Raw genomic sequence first — 17,416 nt, 5'->3', positions numbered from 1 at the left:
GCAATTACAATTACAATTAAAATCTGTTAATGCAGATCATGCAATATAGTGTTAAGTCATGGAGAATAGATTGTTGGTCAATACCTAATGTAACTGTGTAGGACTTAATCTAATGAATCAATTCATCAAATGTATTAATCTTTTATTACGCTCTTAATACCAAAGAAAAGTCTATAAGCGCAGGACCGTGATTCGAACCTGTGTTGCTCTGCGTTGTCTTGCTTCCAAGACAAACATGTTGCCCCTGTACTATACTCCCAGCCCAGCCCTCTAGTAATGCAAATTCAATCTGTCAGCATAACAATTGGTCTGATTGTGCAGTATCTAATTGAGAGCAATCAGGGAGCCAAGCACAGTTGATAAATAACTAGCCTATCAGTGCGAACATTAGTATAGCAATGATACAACAGTTTATCTAACATAGTTAATCAGATGATGTAAAAATAAATGCAGCAGTAGAACAAGTAATATACAGGTTGAACCATTGATGTGGGAAATCAAAAGATAAAGCATAGTTGGAGGGCAACTAATCCCGCAGTGCAACAATTAGTCTAGCAATTGTGACAAATATGCCCATGTCACTACTTTCCTGGAGAAAGTCTCCCCACACGTGGCTAGGGAGGGGCAGCTGCAACAGGATGCTCACCCTGGGGGTGGCTATATGAGGGGGAATCACATGAGGTAGACGACCCTCATGGGTTTGGGGTAGACTCACCAGTTGAGACATGGCATCCCCATTCAGTTTCACCTCCTTGCCCTCCTCTTCTCTTATGATCAAGAATCTTTCTTCTTCTGCTATTCCTATACACTTTCTCCAACCTTCCCCTTCCTCAGCTCTAAAATGTACAGGTAGGAGGAAGATGATGCCCTACCCTGAAGGGGAGTGCCTTCATTCCACTGACACGAGGAAGAAGACGGCCTGCCCACATGAAGATTATAATGTATGTCCCCAAATATCAGGCCAGTTCACACCTGGGAGGCTGCTTCTGTCAATGTTGCTTTATTTCTACTTTTAACGATAAAGAATATCACAATACCTCACCACTCCTTCAAGATATCGATGCGTTTTTTCTTCAGTTGCGCTGTGTCAACAAAAACACAGATGACAATGTGACTAATGTACATAGAGAGTGAGAGACAGAGAGAGAGAGAACGAGTGAGATGTAGAGAGATACAGAGGCAGAGAGCGAGTGAGAGTGAGCACTAGATTGGCATATGACATGCTGGGTACAGGTAGTTGGTATTCATTCATTTGAATACACTGTTCTTGACAATCTCAAGGCAGGTAAATGATGCCTGCAGAATTGCAGAAGCCTGCCTTCAAACGGTTTCAACTTGGACACAGGAAGCATATTAGCTTATTCTGGGATTTTAAGGGAAATATACCAAAATGCCGCCTCCAGAACTACCGGGTACCGGGTCTGGGTTCCCTGAATGTTGAAATACCGGGCCATTCCGACCTTGGAGGGCCCGGGACCCGGTACATCCCCATTCCCATTTGAGCCCCCATAGGGCTCAATGGGAATTAGGAGGATGCTAACAACGGGCCCGTTAATGATGGGCCCGTTGCTAGCATCCTGGTCTGGTCGTGGGACCCGCTAAGGACGCCTGGTAAAACCAGGCGTCCTTAGCGGGTCCCACGAGCAGACCTCGTAATAAGGCGGTAGGGGGTTAACGGCGCCGGCAGCTCTACCGGCACAGTTAACCACCTACCGCCTGGTTCGTAATGAGGCCCATAGTCATTCCGTGCAATGGCATCGGTCGTGTTTGCACGTCATAGTCACCATTTCCGATTGCTGCCACGTGCACAGGACATTTTCCACTTGGGATGAATAGAAGCATGCACACCCAGGGAGAGTCTGGGATCAAGGTGTCACCAAGGACTAACCCCAGTGGATGCACAGACCTACCCACAGGCCAGAATTCACAGGACTGCACTACTATTGAAGACGCCACTGAAAATGGTGACTACCCACACCCTGTACAGCGCTCCGTTGCTCTCGAGCTAGGTCCATGCTTTACCATGTGCTATTATCCACCCGATGCAGATCATCTCTGAAACATGAAGGAGCAAAGCTTAAATCTTTACGCGGATGTAGCCTGCATCCACTCCACTGGGAAGCTGCGCCTCCATACAAATGGGGCAGCATTTTCATAGACCCCAAAGCCCAGCTGAGGTTTGACCGAGTGCAAACGATCTGTACTTACAGCAAAGATGGTATCGGGTTCCTACACACATGTGTTTCTTGCATTCCTTTTTTATTTCTTATCTGCAGCAAGCTTTTCATGTTAATATTTTAATCTCAGCTCCAAAAATTCTTTTGATTTGTTCTTTTTTAATTCAATTTACCCCTTTCACAAGGATACTTAAATAACACAATGTATGAATTACATTTAACTAAATTATTCAAAATGCCCAGCGAGCGCACTACAATTTGCATACAACAAACATGAATAGCACGAAACAATGGAGTTAGTGCACAGCATTGTGACATCGCAGCATTCATGTAAAATGGCCATCCCTTGGGCTAGTGCTTGGTGATGTGTTCCGTGTACCATGGAGCATGTCACTGCATGGTCTGCCACACAGTTCTGCCATCTACTGTGTCCTATTAACTAAATACATGTGTATTATATTTGCACTTGATATCATATCAAATGTATCATCATATAAGACACTTCACTGAGTTGGTGAGGGTAAAGCATCAAACTGAATACCCATTTTCCAGTAACTGTTCACCTGCATGAATGTATATACTATATTCACTTGAATAATACTTGACAACCTTATATTTTGTCTTCACATGTTTTCAATGTTTTATTCTATCTGGCACCCTTTGCAGTTCCTCTCTTTGCTGTGCTCCGCTCTAAGGCTTGGTGCGGCCTCTATAAAATGCCACTTATAATTAATGCGCTAATTACTTAATACCATGTTAGAGCTCTACTTTGGCTTCATTAACCATTTTGTAAAATCTTGATAGTTGTGGCTTGTTTCCTTCGCTTCTTGACTGCCATTTTGGATTTCAGTACGTGGCTACTGTTCTCCTCCCTCCCTCATTAGTATTCTTTCATCCGCAGACAGACCGCGGCGGCGATGTGGAGGAGCGGGGAAAGATCTTCCTCTCGCTCATGTACAGTACCCAGCAAGGCGGCCTCATCATCGGAGTCGTACGCTGTGTTCACTTAGCAGCAATGGACGCCAACGGTTACTCGGATCCATTTGTCAAACTGTGAGTTCGCTCTGGAACATTACCCATTTTTTCACTTGTCAAATTATGGCCTGCCTCTATTATGCGCAATAGTGCATTGCCCGAACGCTTCAAATCAAATGGAAGATTTATTAGCAAAATGTATAAATGAATATCATTGATGCCACCAACGTTTTGCGCTCCGAGGCTGAGATGCCAGGAATATTAATTTCATATAATGCCAGTGAGACTATCGAGATCTTTGCAAGTGGTAGTTATTCCAGCAATCTGTCCCACATTTTTGGTGAATTAAATATTTACTTATAGATTTTGATATTTTATTTGTATCCCGCTCATGCACATGTGTTGACGAGGCAAGGGAGGGGAACAAGGGAGAACAAAAACATCTATCTTACTAGCTCCAGTGACATTAAGAATGTGCAAATGCAGGGGAGAGGGAAGGGGGAAAGTGCAAGGGGGGAGTGGAAAAGTGTTGATCATATGAATGAAAAACAACAACAAATGGGAGTGCAGCTAACAAGTGGCAAGTGCTAGGTAAAAGGTACAGACCATGGGGATCTGATAAGTGCAAGGTGGGCAGGTACCTGGGCCCGAAATCAGAGGGTAACCAGGTGCACGATGCCTAAGCAGAACAGATCAACAGGGGAAAGGAGGAGAGAAGGCAGATGCAAAGAGGACGGTCTTGAGGTGCTTGCGGAAACAGAGATGGTTCTCAAGTTTCAGAGTGGCAGGGAGGCTGTTCCAGAGTTCATTTGTTGCCAGTGATGGATTGTTTTCAGCTTGAAAAAGTAGTGATAAAACGTATATGTTTTTTAACTAATGTTCACACTATTCCTTTGGAGAATTTGGGAGGTTGTCAACGCTGATGGTGCCTCTATTCAATTTCAATGCCATCAACCTATTACATCAGTCAAACCTTATCCTCAGTGGGTAGTGACAACATATTTAGAATTATCGAGCTTTAGATGGGTGACAGTGGGCACAAAAGCAGAAATAAATAAATGTTCTAACACATGCCAGTTAATGAGACTGTAGTTAGTGAGCGATAGTGATGAGACCGAACTTTTCTTGCATCGCCATGGATCATGTTATTAGTCAATAGCAATGATGTCACAGTGCAGTTTCCATATTAACATTGACTTATTTTTTGCTCGTTGAGTGTTTGCCACTTATATGTTCTTGCAGATTTTGCTATTTCTATTGGAGGCAATTAAACTGGTACATTAGATACAATTGCCACTGTTACTACCCATACATGCACAGTGACTATCGCTGAGTGCTAACCATTATATACATTCGTAGTTGTGATCTGAGTGGCTGGATTCTAAATATTGTAAGAACACAGTTTAATTCTGCTAATGTTCATATGTAGAATGTGATTAATCAAACTATCCTGTTCTGCATCAATCAGTCTTGAAGTTCCTACACTTATTAACCTAGCAGCAATGATCTCCTAGACAGGCGTAGCATCAGGGGTATGTGACCTTTCACTCTCCAGATGTTTTGCACTGCACTTCCCATTACCCTTACTCTGCATAGTAAATGGTAAAAGATGTTGGCAGTCATAATGCAGTTGTACAAAGACTAATCAAAAGCAACTGTGCAGAATGTGGAGAAAGTCTTTCCCATCCAAATACAGAACCATCTTCAAACCACCAGTAATTTGACTTCCAATCCCACCAGGATCTGATGTTAATAGACATTCTCGGCTCTGAGAGAAGCTGGGTAGAGTTGGGGTGGTCATAAAATGGACCAACGAGGGACAATAACCAGTATCAGCAGCAGCTCATAGAAGAGTGTCACCGTCCTTTAATAGATGTGTTTCTCCACCCAACCCAATCCGGATATGGCCAACAAGCAAAGGGTTCTTCAGGGGAAACCACTCTGCTGGGGGGAGGCACACACAGAGATGCTGCAACATCACTAATTACAAGAAAGAGTCTGACCCGCCCACAAGGATATAGCTGTGTTGATTTGAAAATGCTGCAGCAAAAATAAGGAAATATGTCATTGTTAGATAAGCATAAGCAGACTTACAATGTCCAATTGCAGATGTCCCTATTGAGGTCTCTTGATTAAACACAAGTGGGCAGTGTTTCTTTTAAATGTTGAGTGTACCTTGAGGATTTGAGGATAATGGTGCTCTGAGTGCATTAAATATTCAATATTGACAGCAATTCATCCATCCGACAAAATAAAGTGAGCAGTGAGTGACCACATTGTACATTCTGTGACTTTTTTCTTTAATGTTGAGACAAATGTAAGTATGTCTTTGTTTCAAGCAGAAACAAAAATGATAAGCTGGATGGACTGAATAGTTACCGGGCAACCTGCCTTCTTTTTTGATCTCCACAGTGGTGATGTTCTGCTATGTTCCGTTATGTTACTGTATGCCCTCTGCAAATCATAGGATGCACAAAGCCAGGTCACACATAGAAATGTAATGAAACATCCCATCACTCGCTGAGAAAGAGAGAGCTACATAAAGGTAGAGGTATAGGTAGAGAGAGGGGTAGTGAAAAGAGGCTAGACTCCTGTTGACTGGTACCAATAAGAGACAACTCGACCTGTTGCATTCTGGAAAAATGAGTAAGTCCCAGAAATTGACCTGAACCTGGGAAAGAAAACAAACAAGAGTAGTATTACAATCTTGGGAAAGCAGTGAACACAAGGAGAAAGGAACAAAAGATGCAGGAGACTGCAGGACAACCACTGTATTGTTCAAACTATAGCACACTCCCAAAGCCAAACCGAGGCAGAGATTTGAAAAAAGGACCAGAAAGTGGGTGGAGTGACAGGGAAGTATAGCAGAGTTGAAGAAAAAGGTTCAAGCACTAACCACATTCTGACAAGGTTTTCTGACTTTATTACAATTTAGTTTAAGTTTTGTTATGGTCACTGTTCTGAAGAATGTAAATGGGTTATTCCAGAAATGACAATGTAAAGGGGGGACACCAAAACTACATTGTTCTTGCCACCTTTAGATTAAGCAGCAATTGCAGAACCTCATTGCATGCATGATGTCCCTTCAACCAATGGAATTTAAAATGTGTTTCCCCTTCATTTTGAGAATGAACTGTCTTGTGGGTTATGGCAAGAGGGCTAGAGTGAAGTATTCCACCATGACCCTTCCTAAGTCTTATGGGGGCTTTGGTCTTCCAGATTTCAAATTGTACTATAAAGCAGCCCAGCTGCGTGTGATGTTAGAACATCTGAGGGGCGATCTTAGAACTTATTGGACCTACGTGGAAGATGTGCATGTACACCCAAAAAAAGTTAGGGGCCTACTTTGGGCTCCACCAAGTTCCTTCCCAGTGGTTGTCAGATCACACCCAACCCTGGTGGCCTTGTGGGTGTCCTGGAAGCCTAATAAAGATAACAAGCTCCTTTCATCCTGGCCCTCTCCCCTATCTTCTCTTTGGGGCCCTCCGATCAACTTAGGATCTAGAAGGTTTCGAGGGATGCAGTCGTGGTCGGATCAGGGTTGGAAAGGGCTGCCCAACTCTTTCACCAGGGTGCTTTTGTTGACTATGGCCAGTTGTTAGAGGTGCTGGGTGACAAAGCGCTTTCGGTTTTCGAATACTTGCGGCTAAAGGGAATCCTCACTCAGGCCACTTGGCTGTCTGACCTCACCCGTCCTCTGACACCATTTGAAAGAACCTTTTTGGAAGCCAGGTCCAGGAAGGGGGCCCTGTCCAAGATTCACCACGCCCTGATCACAGCCAATTTAGAGGGCAGGCAGTCGTTTAAGTGCATCTGGGAAGTGAGGTTGGGCCTTACCCTTGAAGATCGTGCATGGCAGTCTGTCTTTAAGTCAATCTTCTCTGGGGGGTTGTACACGGCAGCCATGGAGCACAATTTCAAGATTTCCTTCTCCCTTTCTAGAATGTTTACCAGGGTGTCTCCATTGTGCCTGAGGGGGTGTTCCTCCCACGGTACCTCGTTCCACATGTGGTGGGTGTGTCCAGTAATTCAGGTTTACTGGCCAGAATTGCTTAGTTGGATAAAGGGCATAATGGGAAAGAGCCCCTCCCTTCACCCCTGAAGGTCCTTTTGGGTTCGCCCCTGCCTAATGATGAGTCTTTATCCTTCTCAAAGGTGGTGGGGGCCATGTTGAGAGCGGGGAGACCGTCACTGGCCCAAAAATGGAGGTGAGCCACCGCCCCCTGTTGGGTGTCCTGACCCACGTTTGAGCTATCATGCTGCAACATTTGGTGCTGTGGGCTTAGAAAATCCAAGATGTCAAAAAGCCCACATGTGTGCCAGAATCCAGGAGAACCACGCAGTTTGTGCGCACACCAAAATGGTTACCTAACTTGCCACCCACCAGTGTAAAGAAAGATCTTTGTTAACAAAATCCACTGTTACGGATGTCAAAAAGTTGCTGAAATCGTGGCTCATCGGACCACTTTAAAGATTCAACCCTTTTGTGGGGTTCCACATAACCATTTTACTGTAAGGAGCCCCATCAAAACAATGTTAAGCAAGGATTTACTACCATGTAAGAACCATTTCTGTTTAGAATGCATTAATCCAAGAAAGATCCCAAAATTGCATGCAGTACCCGCTTTTGACTGAAAGCGGCGCTAGCGGTCTAAACTCTGACAGGGAAACTGCATGTCAGGAGTTGCAGGAGAGGCCTTTACATCAAAGGCTGGGAGTTAATTAAAATCTTAACCACATGCTGTTCCCAGAAGACAATCTGATTTAATTAACAGGCCAAAGGCTGGGAAACCTCTCACCTCCAGAGATTCACACCAGGAGTTAGAATCTCACATGACCTCTTGATTGATGGAAGGCAGACTGGCTGGGAGCCTCCTGGAGACCACACAATAGGCTCTTGCACTTGAATAGGATATGTTGATTTTGACTGTTTCCTGTCAACAAAGGCCTGCCTGCCAGAAGACACATGTGATCATTGACCCACCCAAGTCTTCGAGGCGGACTCCAACACTCTGAGAACTGAATTGAAAGCAAAATATATATTTTACAGAAACACTGATAACTCTTTGTAATCAAATGACAGGAATGTATAACTTTGAGAGCCTTCATTTAAAAAATGTATCTTCGATTCAAGCCCAAACTCCAATTTGTGTGATGTTCTGGGGCAAAACCCTGCTATTTATGTATACTACAGACTCTGTGCTTAAGCTAGAGACATGGGAATTTACTGGAGTATGTATGGACAGGCCGTGTATATGTGTATAACTTTTAATGAAGAACCAAGGTTGCATAACCCACTGAAATCGAAAATAAGTTGCCATTTTTGAATGCAAGCCCTTAGGAAGAGCAGAGTTTGAACAGAGTATACCTCATGCGATAGGTAATATGTACATGCAATGACAAACCACTATGTATTTGAGAAATGTGTATTTTGATCAAATATACATTTGTGGGCAAAATGACCAGGGGAGGATCCTCTGACCCATAAATCCTACAGCATCACTCTGACTCACAGTTCCTTCCCCAAACATGGGAGAGGGGAGAATCGGGCCAATGACAAGTAGAAAGGGGCAGGCTTAGCTAGGCCCAGGCACACAACCACTTTCAAAACACATAAAAAGAGACTGCTGGGACAGGTAGAGTGATTCAAGACCAGTTGCTGCAACGCGCTCTGCCGGACCATACAACATCCAGAAGATACCAGATTCAACACTTGGACTTTAAAACTCCAAAGAACTTGATTCAGAACTCAAAGCAAGGGCCTAAACCCACAAACTGAGAACTCTTCTCAGTAGGCCTCAGCATCCAGCAAACCAAATAGCGGTAGCAGCATCCAGGAGCCGTGCAGATCAGTGTTGGGTCCAGCGAAAGCTGTGCAGAAAGATCCAGAAGCAGTGCTGTACCCAGAGAAAGCAGAGCAGTATCCAGAACCAGAGGCCAGAGATCCAGAGTGACCCAGACCGCTGTTAGCAGAACCAGAGAGCTGACCCAGATCACCGTGAAGTGCCGAGACCAGAACCGGAGTCCAGTCCAAAACGTGACCAGATCCGTGGTGAGGCCTAATTCAAAAATATATTGTGAGTACCTAGCAGAACTGTGCAGAACCAATCTCTTAATTAAAATAATCTAATCCAAACTATTTTAATCTAACCAGAACTGCCTCCTAACTGTCAAATGTCATTTTCTAGCTGCAAGCTGTAACCTGTCGCTTTGAACTTTTAAAATTTCAAATTCAAAAAACTACCTTTATTTAATCGTCCGTATCTCTGGAACTTGGTTTAACTTTCCTCTGAAAGCTTAGAATCTCAGCTTTTCAACAAGCTCAGAACTGACTTGCTACTCCTTATACTTTTGCCGTAATCACGATTCTCGCACTCGCGAATTTTACCGCGATTTGCGATTTGGTTAAAAATCCAGCCACGTGTAACCATCAGCAGTCATCTCTTTCCTTGCTAAAAATTTGTTTGCCTCTTAAGAACGATCCTAGACCCTTGCTAAAGTGAGCCTGAACTCATCCTAAGTATATTTCACTCACCCTGAACCTCCTGAAGGGAATTAAAAGCATTTTCAGCACATTTCTCACTGCATTGTCACCATAGTCAAAGCACTTGGGTCTGTGTTTCAAAACTCCTATCTGTTGTATAAGCTGCCGGGGGGGACTTGAACTGAATTCTATTTGATTGCATTCCTAAGAACTGAGTCCCATTCTATTCATCTCCTTACATTGCATTAAGGGGGGGGGGGATTGTCCAAGAAAGTGATTACATTGTCTTTTGCTGAAATCCTATCAAGTTATTTTCTGTACTGCATTTCATTCCACATTGCATCCATTTGAAACCATAAAAGTATTGTTGCTATCGTATCCATCCTATAACCACTCATCATTGAGTATAGAGAAGTGTGCTAGTGCCGGACTATCCATTATTGATTACTGCTCAGATTAAGTGTGAAATTCAATTATTAATTTATTATAAAGTGTGATATATATATATTGTTTAAATTATCAAATAAACCGTTTAAACTTGCAAAACAGAACTACTTCTTGGCTCAGTGGGGTCAGGGGGATTCCAAGAGAGGGGTGTTATATAGGGGTAGTCATCCAGAACTCATGAACTGGACATAAAGATATATCAATAAGGGTTTCCATTCAGTATCCCAGACTAGGCATTGACTTAGCTGTAGTGCTGGATTGAATCCTCTTACACCCCACAAAGGCGGAGTGGCGTAATAAGTTACTTACTATTTTTACGTATGAGAAATTGTCAGCCATTGCAAATTACACCATGCCTTCTTTCCTACAGGATTGGACTATTGTTCTGTTAAGTATGGACTGTGAAGCCTTGAAGCTGTGAATGACCAGGGTGGGTTGCTTTGTTTGAAGCTCAGAGAGGGTAGCCAGTAAATGGTTCTTTCGCCGTGTCCTGTAATGTCACCTGGGTCCTCACTGACATTGGTGTTCTTCTGAAAAACCTTATTGTGTGTTCAGTCCTAACGTTTAGCCTTGTGTGCCTTTTGTTCTACGCAGCTGGGTTTTCCTGTGGTGGGGGGAGGGGCGCGGTTGGGTGGGGTGATGGGGTAGATGGGGGGAAAATTGATTTGATTTGTTCTTGATGGTTGTAATTTTTTGGTGTTGCCAGGCGGAAGCATTGTTTGCTGAAAACTTTAATAAAAACAAAGTGGCAAAAAAAACATGCATCTTGTATGGGCCTCATACATACAACTTTTTTGCAGTTCTGCTAACAAGTAAATAAATGCATATGACTTCCAACCCACCCCAAGACAATGTTGCTAGTGTTATGTTTTTCATACATTTGCGTTTTCAGATTTCTTAGTTGTGAATTTGTAATCCTCTTATTGTAACTAAAATTAGGGCATGCATGGTGAACATTGATTCATGTTGAAGTAAACGAGCACAGCTGCTTAGTCGATGAGAATGCGGAGGTTTATATTAATGTGCACACCATGCATACAAATGAGGATTTTACCCCCAACTGATTCAAATATTTCCTACTATTGAAACACAACCGTTTCTTCACAATATAACATTGTTCTCTTTTTGCTTGAACTAATGCTGCCAATCTAATAATATCAATAATAACATTAATTAATAATAGTATAATAGCGCTTCATGCCGGATTACCCAACTTCTAATTGCTGTAATGATAGGTGTCATTATTAACCAACATAATGGTACTCAGTGTGTCGACCGTTTGGAGGATATGGGGTTGACTCCACCATGCAGGGACTCACATTTGTGTCATGCAGGCTGAACTCATGTTTACTATGCAAGATTAACTCACAGAACTATCTTAACTAATGCTGTGCATTTCATATTTAGGATTGATTGATGACGTGTAGTTTAGTCAATAAGGTCACTAGATAATAATATTAATACAAATTAGCACATAGAGATCGTCATTGACCTCCTCTCAGCCAATCAGAATGTTCAGCGTGCTGTCAATAAATGCAGGTATTGACTGCATTCTGAACATTTTCACTTCAAAAGAAGAGAGGGAAGCAATAATGCAATTTCCAGGCAAGATTTCTCTCTAGGAGGACGTGTTTTTCCACTGCCCTATCCTATTTAAAATTACAAAGAGAAGGCAAACATATGGGGACATGCTTTCACTTTCTTATAGAGAAACTGTTTAATTGCATGGTCACGTTAAACCCTCTGCAATTCAGCCAAAATTGCAATTGAAAGGATTAACCTATTAAGACAACCTTGTTATTTAAATGCTACAAAATAAAAACACTTTTATATGACTGAGTTTGACACTTTACTTTCACATTATTAAATTAATGTTTTTTACTTTGCCACTAAAATCCCAAAATGTGATTGCTACTACCACTATGTGCAATTAGCCTTATAGACCTCGGGAGGGGTTGTTATCGCTTGGGATAATGACCCTTGCCCAACTTATGGCCCCCAGCTTTGCCTCGGGCCATAATTTATGATAATGACCCCTCCCTCGGTCTGTAAGGCTATATTATGTAATCCAAAGTGGATTTCCCATTTTTGAGATTTGCAAAACATTCCCCTATGAATGTTAGGATTGCACATATTTTAAAGTTGCTGCTTTCCCTGAATGGGCCAACTCATCGTCATATCTGTAGTCCATTGCAAAGGAGTCCTTACAATGGAGAGAACCAGAAGTCCAGGAAAATAGACATTGTTATATGCCACAACCTTTACAAACACCCATCTTGTTCACCTACAATGTTCTAGCATGAATGAATAAACGGCATTTTCTATTGAAGGTGCTGCTCTACCTTAATGCCTGGTTTAACCTCCCTTATTTACTTATTATGCTGCCAAGTCACGCCATGAAACACTTGTGTATAGGCGCGTTATAAATGCCATATCATATGAATACCATATCATATTAGTGTTGGACTAGCCATATCAAAAACTACCATCTCACACCAATGGGTATCGTGACGAAATGTGGTGCGTGCTCCTCATTAGCACACAGATCAAGGATCACTTTCAGTTGCTGAAGAGTGAATCCTCACTGCCTGAAAGGGTTGGCACTTGGCGCTAGTGAGAGGCAGTTAGGAGAGTGGGGTTGTTTGGAGACAAACCAAAAAACCCCACCCTGTTCAAGTGTATGGTGAAGCTACTAAAACATTACTTTGATTTTCTTCTGTGTTTTGGAGACTCAATGAAGGCACACTTGTCTACGTGGAACTCCCATGTGGCTAGTCCACTGCTATACACCAGGTGTTGTCTAATAATACATTGCAGACATTTTCATATTTCAATAATTGATTAATTACAAAATTCTAGTGTTAAGAGAATACATATATGAGCAATAGACAATAAACATACCATTCATACCCCTTCTTCTTACATATTCAACCGTCATATCGCACAAAATGTTATAAAACAAATACATACAGTGTTGATGCAAAAAGTTAAAAGTACTAAAGTGCATAGGACTGTTTCACATTCATCTCTGCTATAGCGCACAATCAATGTTCTATCTTGCTAGAGCTGCTGCAGCCCTTCCCTGGTTTGAGCACGCTCTTGTGATTCTTTTGTAACTATGGACCACCTGCCTCTTGTACTCCTGTATAATGTATCGAGATTGTGGCTGGGCTACAGATTGATTTTTCTGAATATCCATGTTATATCAAAGTGTTCAGTGCCTCAGTTATATGGAAAGTGCCTACTAGCTGGATCTATTATTGACTTTTCTGGCCATATTTAGTTGGAACAAGTCTCTAAATCTAAACACGTGCTAGTTTCAATGCGGACTACGTCTTCTTCAGGGCAGAATTTTCTTTAGTGCTGACAATTTGATACTCTTCTGGGGCAACAGTGACACTGTAGCATTTTCAGCGTCCTCTGGGATGTTTCACCCTTGTAGGTCCGTGTTCCGAAGTGTGCTGCGTCGTAGTGCCTGGGTGCGTACGCAATATGGAATAAGGCCTATCGGTTTTCTTTTGTTCTTGTTTATTTCTAGGGGAAATTGGTCCAGTTCCCTTTACCAAATGCTGTTTCTTCGCAACCTTGCTGCGATGAAGTGCCACACAGCAACGTGCCGTGTTTACGCTCGAATGATTCAAAATTTGTTTGGAGACAAAGCCTTCTTTGAATACTTTGAGGGTGTTGTTGGTCATCAAAATCATTAGGCCTTCACTCCTTGAAAAATACTTTCCCCTCCCCAGTAGGGGTTCACATCCTAATAAAAAAGCACTTAATCCTAAGAGATGGTCCACTGTTTGTGATATCATCTGGACTGGGCATTAAAGGTGGTCCATTGTGCAAGGTTGTTGATCACCTTCTGTTCAAAAGAATACCAGTCCACAGGATGTTCCACTATCAAAGCAAACAATATACTGTGCTAGGACAGAATTCTGCCTAGACGAAAGCAAATGCCCGAGTTCAAGGATTTGGACAACCTCACTTGCTTCGACAAAACATGCTGCATGGCTGCTGCTTACAGCCAAACATTCTTGTATTTTAAGTAGTGGGGTTGGGAATTGTTATGTTGCTTACTGTACGTTGGGCAACATGATAAAAAGTGTTCTTGGATGCTGGTTGTCCATGGCAGAAACGACTAATTAATCCAATAAGTGTTTTTGCGGCCTGTCGTGTTCCACATTAGTAGACAGAGGTAAGAAATTGAAACACAATATCATAAATAAATGACTCAAAATCAGGACTCTTCAACCTGTGACTCTCTGGATGTTTTGGACAATGATACCCAGGACGCTTCACTATTTAAGATGGTGGCTAGGGCTGATCGAAGTTGTAGTTCAAAACATGTATCCCGTGTAAATATTTTGCCCTGCCATGTCCTGGGGCGAGCATATATAGCCCGTAATACAAGGCTTAATTCTTTACTTCTCTTTGGGCACGCACTTATAATAATGATAAAGCGCCTTTCAAGATGGGTTTGGTTGGCTTCTCGGGATTATGTGCCGTCACTTATACCAGTAAATTAGGTTGATTGATGTAAGTTATTTTCTAATATAGGCCAGACAATTTCTTACTGGTTGCCTCTCACTTTCACCACCTCTCTGATAGTTTTTTTTTTGTTTTGTTGGTGAGAGGTGGTCTCTTATTAGTCCTAATTATTTCTTCTTAATAGCCCACATATTGCTCATGTAGATCATATACCGGGGCTGCATTAGGTAGCCCAAAATATGCAGTAAAAAGCGTATATTCGGATACCCAAATACCCCTGTGATAAATGAAGCTACTGGAAAAGACTTTTCTCTGTACACCTTCCAGATGGCATCAAAGAATCAACTTCATATGTTTGGCAACTTTAACGTTGGCTCTATTTGAGTAACCACGTGTTCTTGCTTACCAGCATGCACGGGTCATTTCAGGCTATCTGGAATATACACACCCGAATATTTGATTTTTTTATTGAGTTAATTCAAGAAGAAAACACCAGAATTGCGTGTCCCTTCACTGTAGTATTCACAATTTCTACTGACAGATGTCACTCCTCCATATAGTACTATGTGTGAAGTAGTTAAAAAAAATGTAAATGTAATAAGTGCAGGAACACAATCTAGCCTCACACCACATGAAACTGGAAATGTTTATAGATGTAGATTATAGCGCTCTCCACGCTGCTCCAGCCCGCTTCCTTGTTGTGCTCCTCCCGCCCCCATTTCCCCCATGGAGCCTCTGATTGAGCCTAGGAATGCGACAACACTCAAAAAGCTTTTTTTGAGAAACTAGAAAAGGCTAGAGACAAAATCACAAAAGCACAACTAAACAAATCTAATACAATTAAAATTCCAGTGGAAGAACCACTTGAGAACAAAGAACCCTTCCATTTCTCGCTTATCACCACAGAAGAGATGAAAAAAACACTTGTCTCTATGAAACCTACCTCATGCGTGGAAAACATCCTACCTGCCAAAAGAATCTTAGAAAACCCAGACATCTTCGCCCCTACACTTGCTAAAATCGTCAACACTTCCTTTAAGGACCAACTAGTCTCCCAGGCCATAAAGAAAGTCACAGTTACCCCACTAATAAAAAAACCTGGCTTGGATCCAAGAGACCCAAGAAACCTTAGGCCAATAACCAACTGTAACTTCCTGCTTAAGATCATGGACAAAGTAGCCACCGCACAATTACAGGCACACATTGAGGCCTCAGATGCACTCCACCCACAACAATTTGGGTTCAGACCATCTCATAGCACAGAATCAGCTATGTTGGACTTACAGACAAAGATGCTCAGCATCTTAGACAAGGGAAAAACGGGACTTCTCATCCTGTTAGATCTCAGTGCCGCCTTTGATCTACTGGATCATAATCTACTCGAAGTAGCCCTAGGCAAAACGGCAAAACATGGATAATGTCTTTTCTAAAAAACAGGACATCTCGAGTCCATTGGGGGAGACAAATTCTCCATGGAAAGGGAGATCCTCTGCGGGGTTCTTCAGGGAGCCAGCATGTCCCCACTGCTGTTCAACCTCTACATTAGATACTTATGCTACAAATTAGATCATGCAGATATATTCTTTACCAACTATGCAGATGATACGCAGCTGGTACTGGAACTTATCGGGGACCATAAAACTGACAATGACAATCTAATCAGAATTTATAACATCATTGAACAATGGATGGATTCCAATTGGATGTGTTGAACGGCAGCAAATCTGAGCTGATGGTTTTCGGATCCACCCAAGCCAGAAACTCACTGTCCCATGAATACGCAAACTTTAAGATCAAAGACGTCACCATCAAAGTACTTGAGAAACTAAAAACCCTGGGCATGATGATGGAAGCATCACTAGAAGCAGAAGTCCAGACTCAATACATAAAAAAACATGCAATTATTACTTGAGACTCCTCAGAGCCATTAGACCGTACCTTTCAGAGAACAACTGCGCCACAATGGCCAGAGCAACCATCCGCTCTCGTCTAGATTACGGGAACGCACTTATGCTAGGAGCCAACAAAAAAGCATACAGGTGTTCCAGATTATCCAAAATAACGCAGTTAGGATAATCAAAGGCAAATCCAAATCAGACCACATCAGTAAATCCAGGAAGGAATTACACTGGCTCAAAGTGGAGAGTAGTACCCACTTCAAGGCGCTTACAATAGCCCACAGATGCATCCACGGGAAGGCACCAGGCTACCTAAAATCGAAAGTATGTCCTTATGTCCCAAGCCGCGCCTTAAGATCCTCGGATCAAAACAGGATCGCAGTGACGCCACACAAACATAGGTCTGGATTGGGAAAATCCTTCCCAGTGATTACAGCAGGTATCTGGAACAATTTGCCAGTCCACATAAGGAAAGAACCCAACTACTTACGCTTTCGTAAATTAGTGAAAACGTATCTCTTTAATTGACCTCGCTATCCTTGACCCACTAAACCTTTTATTTCATTAGGAACTGTCTTGTCCCATTTTGTTTGTCTTCGTGTCCATGCCTCTGCGCCCCGAAACTCGCGAGCTACCGGTGCATTACAAACAAATAAATAAATAAATAAAATAAATAAATAGGAGCCCGATGGAAAGAACACAGCGAGAATGTAGCGACCCTGCTTTCACAGCAAGGCATTGAACAGCAGCCTGCTTGAGGTGAGGCTACTTTAAGAGCAGCCTTAGGGGCTGGTTGAAGATCAGTCAGTAGTTGTACAATGATTTCAATCTGGTTTTGACCTGCTTAAGGTGCTTCTGTGGAAGAATGTGTTTGCTTTATGCAATCGTTTTTGCCTTGTTTGTGTTATTCAATGGGGTTTATCTTGTGTTGTTGTGGACTCCTGCCCCAT

At 42.4% G+C, this 17,416-nt stretch overlaps 1 protein-coding gene across 2 annotated transcripts in view; it reads left to right on the top strand.

Annotated features, from left to right (window-relative positions):
- RPH3A (rabphilin 3A) overlaps window positions 1–17,416 on the top strand; it is a 1,455,977-nt gene that overhangs the window by 1,295,850 nt on the left and 142,711 nt on the right. For both annotated transcript variants that reach the window (XM_069619488.1, XM_069619489.1), the window contains one exon: window positions 3,079–3,230. In XM_069619488.1, coding sequence (XP_069475589.1) covers window positions 3,079–3,230 — 152 coding nt within the window. The remainder of the gene's footprint in view (window positions 1–3,078; window positions 3,231–17,416) is intronic.

Source organism: Ambystoma mexicanum, chromosome 10, assembly GCF_040938575.1.
Source record: "Ambystoma mexicanum isolate Mex_15411 chromosome 10, UKY_AmexF1_1, whole genome shotgun sequence".
NCBI lineage: Eukaryota > Metazoa > Chordata > Amphibia > Caudata > Ambystomatidae > Ambystoma > Ambystoma mexicanum.
The sequence above is the reverse complement of the archived record's forward strand: the minus strand, read 5'-3'. Positions and strand labels throughout refer to the sequence as shown.